At 54.8% G+C, this 13,765-nt stretch overlaps 1 protein-coding gene across 8 annotated transcripts in view; it reads right to left on the bottom strand.

Moving 5' to 3' along the window:
• ANK1 (ankyrin 1) overlaps positions 1-13,765 on the bottom strand; it is a 197,385-nt gene that overhangs the window by 33,694 nt on the left and 149,926 nt on the right. For 7 of the 8 annotated variants that reach the window (XM_053916480.2, XM_045186673.3, XM_053916486.2 and 4 more), the window contains exons 18-31: positions 13,267-13,365; positions 11,336-11,434; positions 10,991-11,089; positions 9,768-9,860; positions 9,251-9,323; positions 7,650-7,743; positions 6,500-6,578; positions 4,339-4,436; positions 4,021-4,245; positions 2,894-3,048; positions 2,308-2,519; positions 1,577-1,781; positions 1,108-1,204; positions 618-846 (exon numbers count right to left, since the gene is read on the bottom strand). In XM_053916480.2, coding sequence (XP_053772455.1) covers positions 618-846; positions 1,108-1,204; positions 1,577-1,781; positions 2,308-2,519; positions 2,894-3,048; positions 4,021-4,245; positions 4,339-4,436; positions 6,500-6,578; positions 7,650-7,743; positions 9,251-9,323; positions 9,768-9,860; positions 10,991-11,089; positions 11,336-11,434; positions 13,267-13,365 — 1,857 coding nt within the window. The remainder of the gene's footprint in view (positions 1-617; positions 847-1,107; positions 1,205-1,576; positions 1,782-2,307; positions 2,520-2,893; positions 3,049-4,020; positions 4,246-4,338; positions 4,437-6,499; positions 6,579-7,649; positions 7,744-9,250; positions 9,324-9,767; positions 9,861-10,990; positions 11,090-11,335; positions 11,435-13,266; positions 13,366-13,765) is intronic. The other variant, XM_045186675.3, reaches the window with a different exon arrangement.

Here is a 13,765-nt window from a genome sequence, read left to right on the forward strand (position 1 = left end):
CTTATTACACATCTTAACATGAGGGAGCACCCTGGGGTCAATGGCAGGTTCCAGTCCAGTCCTTCACCTCTCACATCACTTGTCCAGCCCTGACCCATACTGTCTCATCTGGACGCTACCAATGCCCTGGCAGAGCAGGTCGAAGTGTGGGCTCTGGGGTCAGACTACTCAGCCAAATCCTTTCTCTACTGGTTACTCTGTTATGTAATCTTAGATTGGCTATTTAACCTCTCTCATTCTCGGTCTCCTCACCTGTACATTGGGGATAATTAAAGTGCACCCAGTTACGAGAATCAGGTGAGACTATGCTAGTGCACACTTTCCCTACTACCTGGTACCTGAGCCCTTGAGCTCTTACCATCACAAATCACAGGGCCAACAATGGTGTTCCTCACCTTTGGTGAGGCTTCCCTAGGATGCCGTCCCAGAGGGGCATTAGAGAGACGCCTAGGAAGCCTCCCCTCATCACCCAAGGGAGGATTTCCCGACCGCTCTGGGTCCCAGTGTCTGGGAGAAAACAGCCCGCATGTGCCCTGTCCTAGCTCCAGAAGCTTTCTCTCACGGGGAGTGAGGGAGGCCCGTGTGTGCCCGGCAATGAAGGGGTCCAGGTGCCGTACCTCTATGTCCCTGCTCCGGGCCACCTCAACGAAGTTCTCATGCTGCTCCAGGGTCTTGTCCACTTTATCGTCCGTCATACAGTAGCAGCGCAGCCGCCCCTCTCGGGGGTCATTCATCTTGGCAAAAATGACAAACTTGGCCATGTAGGGCACTGCGGTAAGCTCCTTGTACAGCAGAGTGGCGAAGTTCACAGCCTCAGCGGTGCGAGGACAGTCCGACAGCCAAAACCTGGACGGGGAGGGCTAATTTTAAGCATGCTTCTACATGCCTGATGGGGAGCTCCGTGTCCACCCAGGCAGGGGCAGCCAGTGAGCCGTGCGACGGCCACTCAACACTCCTATTAGTAATGGTGGGGCTTCGTGTGCAGGACACTGAGCTTCACGCCTGGGACGGGCAGGTTGGGCGTGAGGAGGGCTACTGGCAGGGGCAGCACCGACCCCTCTGTGCAGGGCCCAGGAGTCCCCTGGGCTGGGCTGAGACACCTCTCACCTGGCAGAGACGTTAGTGGTGAAGGTGGCACACTCATTGGCATACACGAGCTTGGTCGTTCCCGTTATGTCTTCCCACTGGGCTTGGTCTGTTCCTCCTGCAACAGGAGCGGAAAATGGGCTGGCAAACAGTCTTTGGAACAAAGACACAGAGCTTGCCACAGCAGTAAGAGCCAGTGTGCCAGGGCAGAGACAGGCACATCTGGGCGAAGCCCTGAGCACTCCCATCCTCCCATGCTCTCCCCTCTGCCTAGCAAGCCACAGCACCCTCCCTCCCCGGTCAGAGGGAGCTTCCACGGAGGGCATGGACGCCACTCAGATGCATCACCCCTCCCTCCCTTTGAAGAGCACATCACCAGGAGAAGCCAGCAAAGGGCAAGACGATCACTAGCTTCACCTTCTCTCGTCTCCCCCTAGCGTGGCCAGAAGGAGGACAGGAGACAGGCCAGAGGCAAGGGGCCACCTCTCACCAATGACACTGCAGAGCAGGCGCAGGCTGGTGGTGTCTCCTTCCCCGCTGTCCCGGGGGTTGTCTGTCCAGGAAGGAGGGAGTGGGATCCGAAGCCCGATGGGGCGGTGGAACTTCCGGCGTCTCGGCTCCACCGTGACAATGGGGCTGAACGTGGCCTGGTTGCCCAGGAGTTTGGTGACTAGGTCATCCGGTACAGGCTGGGCCTGTGAGGGGCAAAAAGTGGGGATACTCAGCCCCAGCGCATAGGAGGGTTTTTTGGACAGGAAACAGCACAGTCACCAAGGGGAGAGTGAACTGGCTGTGCAGAGTACAAAGGGGGGCAGGGGTCCCACTACTGCTGGACCACAGGGCCTGCCCCAGGTCTGATGTCATTGCTTCCCTCTCCTTTCTGAGCCCTTTCTCCCCATTGCCCTGTGGCTCCTCATTCCTGGGACGGCGCCATCCTTGCTCAGCAACATGTGACCCTCCAGGAGGCCATGTGGATGAGTGCCTGGCCTGGGACCTGCAGCAACGCAGCAGGGAGCTACTGTCTGAGCCCACCCACCAGTTTTCCTTTGGGCTTCCAGGTGAAATCTCTAACCGAATTTTCAGGCGCTGGACAGCAGTGTGGGGATGTCCTGGGGACAAGGATTGTCCGAGAGGGCCCTGAGTGCCCTCTCCCTTTCATGGACTCTGTCTGAGCGTGGGGGCGGGGACGTGCCCCAACTGGTGCGGGGAGGGCTGTGTCACCTGCAGAGCCAGCTTCACTCTCTTGGTGACAGCATTTTCTGGGAACGTCGCCTGCACCAGAGGCACCAGCTTGCTTCTCAGAGCGCCCCCTTCAGGGCCGATGGTGTCATAGTCCTGGCAGAGCCGAGACATGATCACGAAGTACAAGGGGAAGTCTGTGGTGATGATGCGGCAGACCCTCTTCTTCTCCAGCTCTTCCAGACTCCCCAGCTCTGCAATCACACGGCGCGGTGCCCCAGCCCTGGTCATGCTGAGCCCACCAGCTCAGCTACCACAGTGGCCCAGAGCCCCCACAACCCCAGCTCCTGGGCCGTGCCCCCACCTCAGGGGCTGGAGGCCGAGCCGAGCCACCTGAGGGAGAAACCCCCAGGTCTAGAAGGTCTAGCAGAAGGAGAGGCAGGTGGAAGATGGGTCCAGGTGCTCCCTCAGATGTCCCAGGAACCCAGAACCGGATTTAATGGGCCATCTCTCATCTCTCAGGGCTCTCCAAGATCCAGGTGGCCCAACAGCCCACCCCAAAAGTGAGACCTCAAGTCCCATATTCCAGAGGGAAGGCACCTGCTCTGGGATTCCGGGGGCTCCGTACCTTCGTCCATTCCATTGAGGATCTGATCCAGGTAGCTTTCTCCGTAGCGGCTCCTGTGTTCCTTCCATACGGAGCCATTCTCACTCCGCAACACCACAAGCTCACGGTCCCCACGGCCATGGGAGGCGAAGTGGGGGATCTCCACAATGACAGGGCTGAGGGGACAGAGCAGAGGTGGGGAAGTGCATGGATGCAGGTGGGTGTTCCTTGTGGCAAATAGAGGAAACAGCTGGCATGTGGGCAGGTGGTTCCTGCCTGGAGGGAGGAGGGGTCCTGTAGCCACAGCAGGAGCCCTGCCTGGGGAAGGTCCCGACAGTGGCACAGACCTGCCTGAGGTTCCTGAGCCACACCAGGCCCCCATCACTTACACCAGGCCCCCATCTCACTCCCTGCCCTTGGACCGGGTCCTAAGAACCCGCCCGACATCTCTATACAGGGAGCCAAACCTCTCTGAGCCTCTATCAATCACGGTAACGACATGTCCTTTGCAGGGAGGCCTTCAGAAGTACATTTAAAAGGGAAAATTGACAGAAGGCTTCCGCAGGCCGCTTTACAAACGGCGAGGAAAGCTCAAAGGTAGGGACAGGAAGTGGACAGAGATGCGAAGGCAAGCCTCCTGGGCGAGGCCTGCTCTGACTGGACAGTCATGGGCCTGAAGAGTAAAAAGCTCCGAGTGTAAGCAGGAGTCCAGTCTGGACCAGACAGGCAAGGAACGGGCCTCTGAAGCCCTTCGATCTTGCCGTCCTTGGGAGCAAGGCTGTAAAGCTGTCTCCTAGTAAGATCGTTCCAGGGCTGAAATAATTGAACCCTCGGGGGTCCCCAGCATAGTCCTGACTTCCCCATCCCTGCTCTAGTGTCACACAGGTGCGACAGTATAAGTTCCACCTGGCTTACGGGCTCCTCGGTATACCTAGGAAAGGCAGTTACATGGGGACAAGGGCCCGGGTCCTGTTCCTATCGGGACAATAGAGAAACGGGGTGACATGGGGCTCCAGGGCTCACCTCTCTCTGCCCTGTGGCTGGGTGGACCTGGGTGGTTGCGGCCGAGGTGGCAGCGACGGACCCACAGCGCAGCAACAGGTTAGGGACACCTTGTACACGCACACCCAGGGAGGAAGGCCTCTCACCTCAAAAACTGCACCCCGGTGGGCCCCAGTGCGATGATCCTGCTGGCCAGACCCTCCTCCTCAGCCAGTGGGGGCGGTGTGCTCAGTTTCTGCGGCTTGACCAGGCGGCAGGTGATGCGAGTGGGCGCTGCACACGTCCGAGGCGGGATCACCACCCTCAGGCCATTGTGGCGACTCCCTCTCATAGAGCCTCCCCGGGCGTCCACCATGAAGCTCACCAGAAACCTGGGGCACAGGCAGATCTGTGTTGGGCATCTGGGTGCTCCCTCTGAGACAGGGGGCATGGGGAACCAGAATCCCTCCACGGGGGTCACTCACCCTGTGTGGACGGGACTGGCTACTGGGCTGATGTTGTCTGAGGTCTCTGTGGCCGGACTGCTGGGGATGAGTGAGTCTTCATCATATTCTTTAAATTCCTGAGGAGGAGAGAAAGGCCAACTGTCTCATCACCTCCCAGGCCACAGGTGCTGGACTTAGGACAGCTGATGTTGTGCCCGGCTGGGGAGGCTCGGGAGCAGCTCCTTGCCAGAAAGCACCGGGACCTGTGGAGGAGGTGCTCCCACACACTCACCACCGACCCTCTGGACATAAGGCATTCCGGAGTCTAAAAGAAAGCACGGGCTTCTTCTTACGGTCATGGCCACTCTTTGGCTCAAGGCCCTGGGACAGAGCTTCAGAATGGATGGAACAAGTCCTCACTCCAGTCTGGCTTCAGTCTTAGGTTCTGCACCCACTGCTGAACTAACCCTCCCCCCCGTTCTCCAGCTGCACCCCAACATGCAGCCTCTGCTCCAGGTGGCTTGGTTTTCACATGAGGTTGGGGGTGAACCCTGCACCTTCATCTTCTAGCTCAGCTCTGGGAGGGCTCTCTACCCTGTAGGCACCTGAGGGACATGAGGTGGCTAGAACAGACCCTTGCCCTTGGAGGTGGTAGGGGAGGGGGCTCCTGTTTCCTCATCTGCAAATGGGACAGTCCCCTGCCTCACAGCAACTACAGGGACATGGGGCTGCCTCACACAGGGCCTTGCCCATCACAAGGACTCGGGTGAGCCAGCGGGGTCCGCAGCTGTCCCTGCTCCCTCCAGGTCTACTCTCAGCTCTGCTCCCCCTCACGCTTCCCCACAGGTGTGGATGTCCTTGCCCCTCTCCTCCTCTGGTCCAATCCTGTTCGTTTTTCATGTCTCGCCTCCACCATGAACCGTCCCCATTGACTCTGATCTGGGAAAACCCACACCACACAGTTGAGCACTTGAATAGTTACGCTTCCTGCATCCTGTGCTGACTGATTTCATGTAGCTGAGTCCACCCTTGCCAGTTGGACCATCAGCTGGCTCCTAAGAGGCAGGGATGGGGCTCAGAGTCCACCATCCAGCGCTATATAGGACACATAGTAGGACTCCAGTAACACCTGCTGACTTGATTCCTGACTTAAGCGAGGAGTCAGAGAGAATGGGTTGGTCAAGGAACACACTGTATCCTGAGCAGGACACAGGTCCCCTCGGTGGCTTGCGCGTCACTGGTTTTGGCAGCACCCAGGGAGCGCACCCCAGCAGCACCAGGGCCGTATCTGACTGACACCTGTCACCATGGTATACCCAGCTACACAGCCTCACAGCCACTTGGGTCCAGGGCTATGGCCACTGCATTTGGACTCACACCCCTTCAGTGGCAGTGGGAGGGACCAGCCTTCACGGGGACACAGGCCTGCCTGGCTCAGCTATCAGGCCTTAGGTGGTCATTTCCAACCTCCAAACACCACATTGCTTTCCTTTTATCCTAAAAAACCCCCTCACTATAAGGAGGAAAAAAAGTGCCAGTGGCATAAAATTAACTAAGGGAAATTAAGTTGTTTTAAACCACCCTGTCCTTTGGGGGACAAATTCAGGTGGCATCCAGGGAAGCCACAGAATAGGGCACTACAATGCAGAACAGTCCAAGGTGGAAACAATCTCTCTGCCATCCTCTTTTTACTTGTATTGGCATTTTACACTCCCAATCACCCCTAAAGGAAGCTGAGGCGGGAAGTGCTCCCTTTTCTAGGGATGTAAAAGAAAAGGGGTGCAGAGTCCGTGACTTGCCCGCCTTCACAGTAGATGCGGGCTGCAGCCTCGGGCTCCCTCTCCAGCACCATGACCTGCTGTCCCCTGTGTGCACAGCGCATGTGCACCAGGGCTGTGGCCCCGAGAACATGGGCTTTGGAGCCAGGACTTCTGGCGTCAGCTCTCAGCCTCGCTCATGACTGGACTGGCGTAGTGATGCCTGGCATGCCCGTGGGTTCGGCGAGACGCCTATCAGTCTCATCCAGCACAGCGAGAACACTGAGCCCAGGGGCTGCGAAGACGTGTGGAGTCCCGGATCTGCAGGGCTTGGTAAGCGCTACATTTAGTTCCCATTGCACCGCAGGTCAGCTCAAAGCAATCACTGTTCTGGGGTCCCCGTCCTCCACAAGATGGAAAGTTGCAGAAACGATGCTTCTTACCTGTTCTGGCTCTCCAGGTCTGATCGCCACCGTCTCGGGGGTGACACAAGGAATCCTCGGGATGGCTGGAGACTCCACCCTGTGCGCCAAGCACATTGGAAAATCAAAGAGATGACCCTTCTAAGTGCAGCCCTTCCTGCATAAAAGCCGACGGTCTGCCCTCACCACAGCCTGGACCACCGCACTCGTACGTGCAACGCAACTTGGCCTCCGCCACCGACCAGCCTCCTCCCTTCGCCTCAAAGCCTCTCCCAGGGCCCACTGTCCTCAGATCTCGCTGAAGAACCTGCCTCCTCCACGAATCTTCCCTGCACTCAGCACCCCAGTTCTCAGCCTTAGAGCCCGTGCCGACAGAATCCTCGCTCCGGCCTTCATGTCTTACTCTGCATTGCTATACAACCTCTTGGGGTGTGTTTCGATCCTACTGCATAAACCTGTAGCTCCTTTATGGCCAGGGGCTGAGTCTTTACTTTTTTCTAACCGATGTTCAATAACCACTAACTGATTACACATCCTTGTCCTTTCATATCCCGCTTTTTCCACGGCTCTGCCTTGTATAAGCCACAGAGTGAAGCTGGCACATGCCTGTCTTTTCAGAAAACACCAAGGGCTCAGTGTTTCTACATTGTTGTGGCTTTTAGATTGATTTGCAAAATATCCCTGTGCGCTAATGTACCCACAGCAAAATAACTCACAGGTCACAGGGAGGAATGAGAAATGTGTTCCAGGCAGAAACAGACTCTCTGTGGGGTTCCCTTAATGTACAGAAGGACGTGGTCAGTGTTTGAGCTTAGCTTGCTACCAGTTTCTAATGTGATTTCCCTCAATGGATTTCTCTGGTGAGAAGCCAAGAGTGTATGAGAGGGGGTGGGATGTGCATGAGACTGCGAGTGAGGGGAGGGAAAAGGTGGGAAGCAGAGGCACCGGACCAGCATGCCATGAGGGAGGCCCCCTTGTCCCTGCTTGCTCCTCAAGGTACAGAGCTAGTTTATCCTAAGGTGCTGGACCCATAGTCCAACCGATCAGCACCCTATCCCTGTTAGTGGCACGCCCAGGGCCTGGCCTTCTTGTGGCTCTTCCCTGCTCTGGATCCTTCCACTCTGAAGCCCAGGGCCAGACCTCAGCCATCCACAGTGTGAGCACTGCTTACACTTGGTCTAGCTTCGGCACGAAATCCAGCAGCTCCTTCTCTTCATCTACATCCCTGGAGTCTTGCCTCTCAGCCTTGGAGCCAACGAGATCTTCTGAAACCACACAAGTTTGAGTGAGCAACAGAATGGCGATGTCCTCTTTCTCTTTAAAAAGTGCTTTGCCCGGCCCCCAGTGGGGAGGAGTGGAGGAAGGTCGCTGGTGCTCAAAGGCATCATGAGTGATGTCCTCGACCAGTCCTGTTCCTCCAGCCCTGGTACCCAGAGCAGGGCAGCCCGCTCCTGACATCTTAGTCTTTGTAGAAGAAGAAAAAAATACAACCAGAAAGAACTTTTTTTTTTTTGCTTGGCAAATTCCACTTCCAAAGAGCCCTTTGGTGCAGTGACACCAAAGAAAGGGCTGTCTCTGTTCCTCCCACACCGCACGCTACAAAAGAATAAGCTACAACGGGATTGAACCCGTCCATTTAGGAGGGCTGTGGGGCTTTTATAACCAAGAGGTTCAGACGACGTCTGCGACCCAGACTGCCTTTGCTCCTCTCCCCTGGCTTGAACTGGGGTTGGAGCCCTCAACCTCGCAGGGTCGTCTGCTGTCCCTGAGCAGCGAGTGTCCCGACTTTGTGATCTGGAGCTGACAATGAAATAACCACAACAGCTCATGCAGTCATGATCACAGACACGGTGGCATGGGCACAGACACGGGGGTGGGTAGGCTGGAGCGCCCGCCAGGGCATGGATCTCATGGGAGTGAGTTTCCTGTTTTAGTCGAGCTCCTGGCTCCAGACTGTTAGCCATCAAAGGAGGTGGAAAGCGGGAATGGATTAGTGAGAGCTTGGATCGCTTAGGGTGAAATGCACTTGTGAGAAAGGACCACAGGGAACAGAAAGTGTTTCATACCCATTATAGTTATATGAGCAGTTCCTGGAAAGCAAAGAAGAGCCAAGTTTAAGAAAGGACAGGATTGAAGTCAGTTAAAGCGAGAGGCACGGGACCACAGGGGACACAGGGGCAGCTTTCATCATCTACTTGCAAAGTTATTAATTCGAGGGCCAGAGAGATAACCCAGTCCAATCCCACCATTTGCATCCCGAGGGTTCCTTTCAGACTTAAGTGAGGAGATAGGCTTATCTTGGACAGTGAAATACTACAACACCGATTCTTCGGACTTGAAACTACAGAAATTGCATGAGAACGGATATACCCGAAACTCACTGGCCCGTTCTGTGGTCAGAAGGAACAGCTTGTCCGTCGCTCAAAGCACGAGGCAAGCACCAGGCAGACCTTTCCGACAGTTCTCACAGCTCTGGTGACTGATCCAAGTAGAATCGTATTCTGTGCATACGTGCGCACACACATATTTATGACACCTCATGGGACTTTGTACTGTGACCTCCAGGGTCTAGCTGCTTTTCTCCAAAATTGCATTAAAGTAGTCTTTTTGATAACAGAGGGCATCTTTAAGAAGCCATTCTCTCTGGTTTCAATCCAGACCCGCAGAACTTGAGTGGACATCTGCGTGTGACAGGAAGTGCCCTTGTGTCCCCCGACTCTACCCAGGTGCCCCCTGACTCTACCCAGGTTTTTGTTAAATCCCAGACTTTACCTTCATCTTCAGAGACATCCAGGATCTCATCCACCGTCTCAGGGAAACTCATCCGGTGCTTATCACTGACTACCTACAAAGGAAAAAGCAGAGAATGCAACTCAAATAGAGCACCGGACCAGGTCACGGATCCAGCAGTCACCTGGTCATGACTATGGAGACAGGAAGGAGGTGGGAAAAGCTTGTCCCAAATAAAGAAAATTCCAAGCTCTCAGCTTGGAAGCTGATGGCTGACAGAAACCATGTGCATTGCCTAGCCCCTGCCCCAACCCCATCTTGCTACTACTGCCTTCTCAGGTCTGGTCACAATCCTAATTCCTCCTTCCACTAGGTGGCAGTACAACTCCATCTGATGGTGGAGACATGGGGGTGCCCCCCAGCCTTTTGGCTCGGTTCTACCAGGTATCCTAGAACCCCAGAAGAGCTCTACTTCTGGGAGTAACCCGTGGAGGCGCCCTGTCTGCAGGCTGTGCGTGTTTGGGGTGGGGGTGGGGGTACACGGAAGAAGCAGACATACCACAACACTGGGTTCATCTGTGACAACCTTGAGCACGTCTGTTACAGAAATGTAGCCCAGGCGCTTGGCTATTGCCAGAGGTGTGGTTCCATTCTGGGAAAAATGGCAGAGAGGGCGAGATCAGATGAGGGGATGGAGCCTGGGAGGAGAGCCTGCCCCCTTTCCAGAGACCAAGCTCACGTTCTGTTTGTTATTCAGGGTTTTAGAGGGACAGGCTGCACCTTGGAGCCGCGAGCAAGACCCCTGCACATCTGTGAGCTCAGACGTGCGCTAGACGTTCGCCAGCGTGCGGGAGAGGGGAGGGCAGGGATACTTTCAATCTGCAGCGCTGCGGCTGAGAATCTTGAAATGAGAGCAGGGAAGTCTTGCCAGGACAAGCCAAACACTTCCAAGAGGGAACCAACTGGGAAGGAATGCATGAGGAAGACACCACACGCAATTTTCGGGACATGAGGGCGCAGGGTGACACTGCTCACTGCTCTCAATGCCAGGCCTTCGGTGACTACAACTGAGCACGGCCGTGGCGAAGGAAATTCACAGACCTCAGTGAACTCCTTCCAGGTCCATCGGAAATCACACCTTACCAGGAACAGAGGAGGGACGTAGTCTCAGATTTTAAGAGAAAGAGTGAAGTGAGAGTAAATTGATATTGAGGCTTTATTTTCCTTTTAAGTTCTCTAGCTCCAGGGTGTGTCCTGGGCCCCACACAGAGTCAGCCCCATCCACGGTTAGAATTTTTGCAACCATATCAATAAGCCAAGGCGCACACACTTTCCGAGCTGGCAGCAGTCATGGAGATAACCCAGTAAAACCTGTGGGTTGTCAGATGAGGAAGTTCGTACCCAACAAACATCAATGACATTGCTAAGGACAACCCCGAGGCCCTGAAACATCATGAACTACCCAAGACACTTGGTTTTGTTCCTTGTGCCACACTGAAAGCAGCTCCACCTGTTTTAGAAAGGGGTTCAACAACTCTGTTTAAACAAAAATAAAAGGGGGAGGGTAAAGGGTGCTCAACAGGACAACCTTCCGCTCACCAGAGAAACTAACCGCAGCACCCCAGGGCCTGGGGCACCCAGGCAGCTGCGACTTATGGTCCTGCAGCCCGCGCAGGCCCCAGACATGCAGTAAGGACAGGTGAGCCCCTGTGGTTCAGCGACATCTCACAGGGCTGCGCATGAGAGCGGCTTTCCGAAATCAGGAGCAGGGCGGGTACTCACCGAGCTGACCTCGTTTGGGGAAGCACCATTTTTGAGAAGCAGCGTCACAATGTCTGTGTGTCCCTGCTGGGCTGCCTGGTGCAAGGGGCTGTATCCTAGCTGTAAAGCGAGGTAGACAGTTTGGCAGGATTAGCTAGCTCGCAGACAGAGAACTGCCCACGTACTACCGAGTCTATCCGTCTTCTATGTGCAACATGAAAAATGCATTTCCTCCATTTCCTCCATCAGGGTCAAAGCTTAAAACTGTGGCAGAGCCCCAAGTGTGGCCAGAGCCACTCTGGCTGCATCCTAATTTGGCACTTAGGAAGTGTCAGTACAGGAGTCGGGTCTCAGGCGTCCCTGTACCTTAGTCTTGGCATTGACATCTGCGTGGTGCTGTAGCAGAAACTTCACCAGCTTGATATTTCCATAATGACTGGCCACATGGAGGGGAGTGTAACCCATCTGAAAAGCAAGAGATGAGAATGGGTGACCAGCAGGGCTTCTGGACACATCAGCAGCCACTATGAGCTTGCATTATAAAATCCTTACAACAGCTGGTTGAGAGACAATGGATGGGGAGACCCTTTGGGAGGCTGACAGCTGCTATAAAGTATATACTGTACTTTATGCTGTGTATATGCCGTGGCCAGTCAGATACCATTGGCCTGGGAAGGAATGGGGCTCAGTGTTGGACAAGTGGAGTTTGAGATGCCCAAGAAAGATCCAGGTGAGCCGTAGAGCAGGTGACTGGAAAACCCATGCGAATGCGGTAAAGAGCTCTAGGTAAGAAGATGCTTATGGAGTGTGTAAGGTCTTGGAAATGAGCAAGGTCATTTAGGGTCAGCGTAGAGAGAAAAAGGGGGCCCATCTACCTAGGCAACACTGAGGGGGAGATCAGAAAAGAGGCCTGTGAGAGACTGGCCAAGAGGCAGGAGGAAACCCAGGAGACCCGTGTTACAGAGGCCAAGACAGGTCCTTCCGAGGGGGGAGCAGCCCTCAGGCCCTTTGCTGGGAAGGGGGTTCAGATGAGGACAGCTGGTGGCATGGAGGTCACGGCCGACCCAGACGGGAGCAGACCATGCTCCCACTAGAGGGGTGGAATCCCATTGTAAGTACCCCCAAAAGGCAGTCTGAGTCGCTGAGTAGTAGTGTAATGGATTTTATAAGAACTGGTCATTGTTTGAAAAGAGTGGGCTTTGGGTATTTATTTTATTTATTTGCCTTTTGACTGCAAAGGAGCTAATTTACAAGGAATCTGTTCTGCTGAATATTTTTGAGCTTCCTCCAGAGGCCGACAAGCCAAGGCCCTCGGCCCTTTTGGCCATGAGTCCCCAGAGGGCTGGTGCCCACCTTCAGACACCATCTCGACACAGACCCTGCAGGCTGAACCTCAAGTAATGATAAGGCTTTGGGACCCCCACATTCTAACCCTCAGCATAAAGTCTCTCAGGGAAGGACCCCAAAAGACTAACCTAGGCCCACAAAAGGAGCCCAGAGATCTAGAACCGTCCTGGTTTTCAAGTAGATTCCTGCTGAAGCTGTACGCAGTTGGGAATAAAATACCATTTCCAGATTTTTCTCAGAGACTTTAACATCCTGTTTTTGACCGGTCTCCTGCGAAACTCCGGAGGGAGTTAGAGCTGAGGGTGCATCACGCATTCCTTCCTTTTAATACAGTTGCCTCGTGGTGAAAAGGAACAAAATGCTACTTCTTCCAGGAAGCCTCCTTCTCTACCGGACGGAACCAGCTTCCTCCCTGTGTGCTTTGAGGGCTCTCCAGCGCCTCTCTCACTGGGACATCATGTTAGGTTGTCCCTTCCAGCCCCTGACAGTCACCTCCACACTAAACTGCAAATCATTGAGGCAGATGCACTGCCTGTGCCGTGCACGGGATCCTCAGCTGCCTCAGGGACCTCCTCGCACACAGAGAGGTTCACAGAAAGTTGACCTGAATTTAACTGAACGCTGGAGTAAAAGGGGCTGAATTTTCTAGCGAATCCTGGGAGGCCTGACATTTTGACACCCTGCTCACGTTAAAACAGGTCTTGGAATCATGATTAAATATTCCTCTTGGCTTCTCACTATAGAGGCTCAGAGGTCTAGCAAACTTCAAAATTCCCAACTGGAAAGTGAGGATTGGTGTCTTCACTGTCTCCCCTAGGAAGGGGCAGAGAAGAGTATGTCGCTGGGTCCTTGGAGTTTCCTAACTCTGAGCAGGAGTCACTTCTGAAGCATGAGGGAGGTGGGCCCTGCGCAGGGCTATGGGCATGCGCGGAGTGGCGGGGAAGGCTTACCCGAGTGGTGGCGTCCACGGTGACGCCATGTTTGATCAGCACGTCTGCTACTGGAGCGTGGCCTTCCTGTGCTACCAGATGGAGAGGTGTGAGTCCGCTCTGGAAGGAAAAAGAAGTCCGTCATCTGGTAGCCAGTAAAGAACTCCAGGCCACAGTAAGAGAGCACTGCCCCGGCGTGTGGCTCAGTGGGTTGGGCATCATTGTGCAAACGGAGAGGTTGCCGGTGCAATTCCTGGTTGGGGTACATGCCTGGGTTGTGGGTTGGGCCCCTGGTTGGGGTGCCGACCAGCCATCTGACTTTGGGCAAGGTTCTTCCAGCTGTGAGCCTGCATATCCTTATCTACAGCATGAGGTGGTTAGACGGAACCAGAGGTCAGCAACATTTTCCGTTCAGGGCCAGATTGCCACTACCTTAGGCTTGTGTCTCTGGCATCTACCCAACTGTGCCAGTCATAGTGAGAAAGCGGCTATGGCCAACACAGAAACAACTAGCATGTGG

This window comes from Desmodus rotundus, chromosome 13 (assembly GCF_022682495.2).
Source record: "Desmodus rotundus isolate HL8 chromosome 13, HLdesRot8A.1, whole genome shotgun sequence".
Taxonomy (NCBI): Eukaryota; Metazoa; Chordata; class Mammalia; order Chiroptera; family Phyllostomidae; genus Desmodus; species Desmodus rotundus.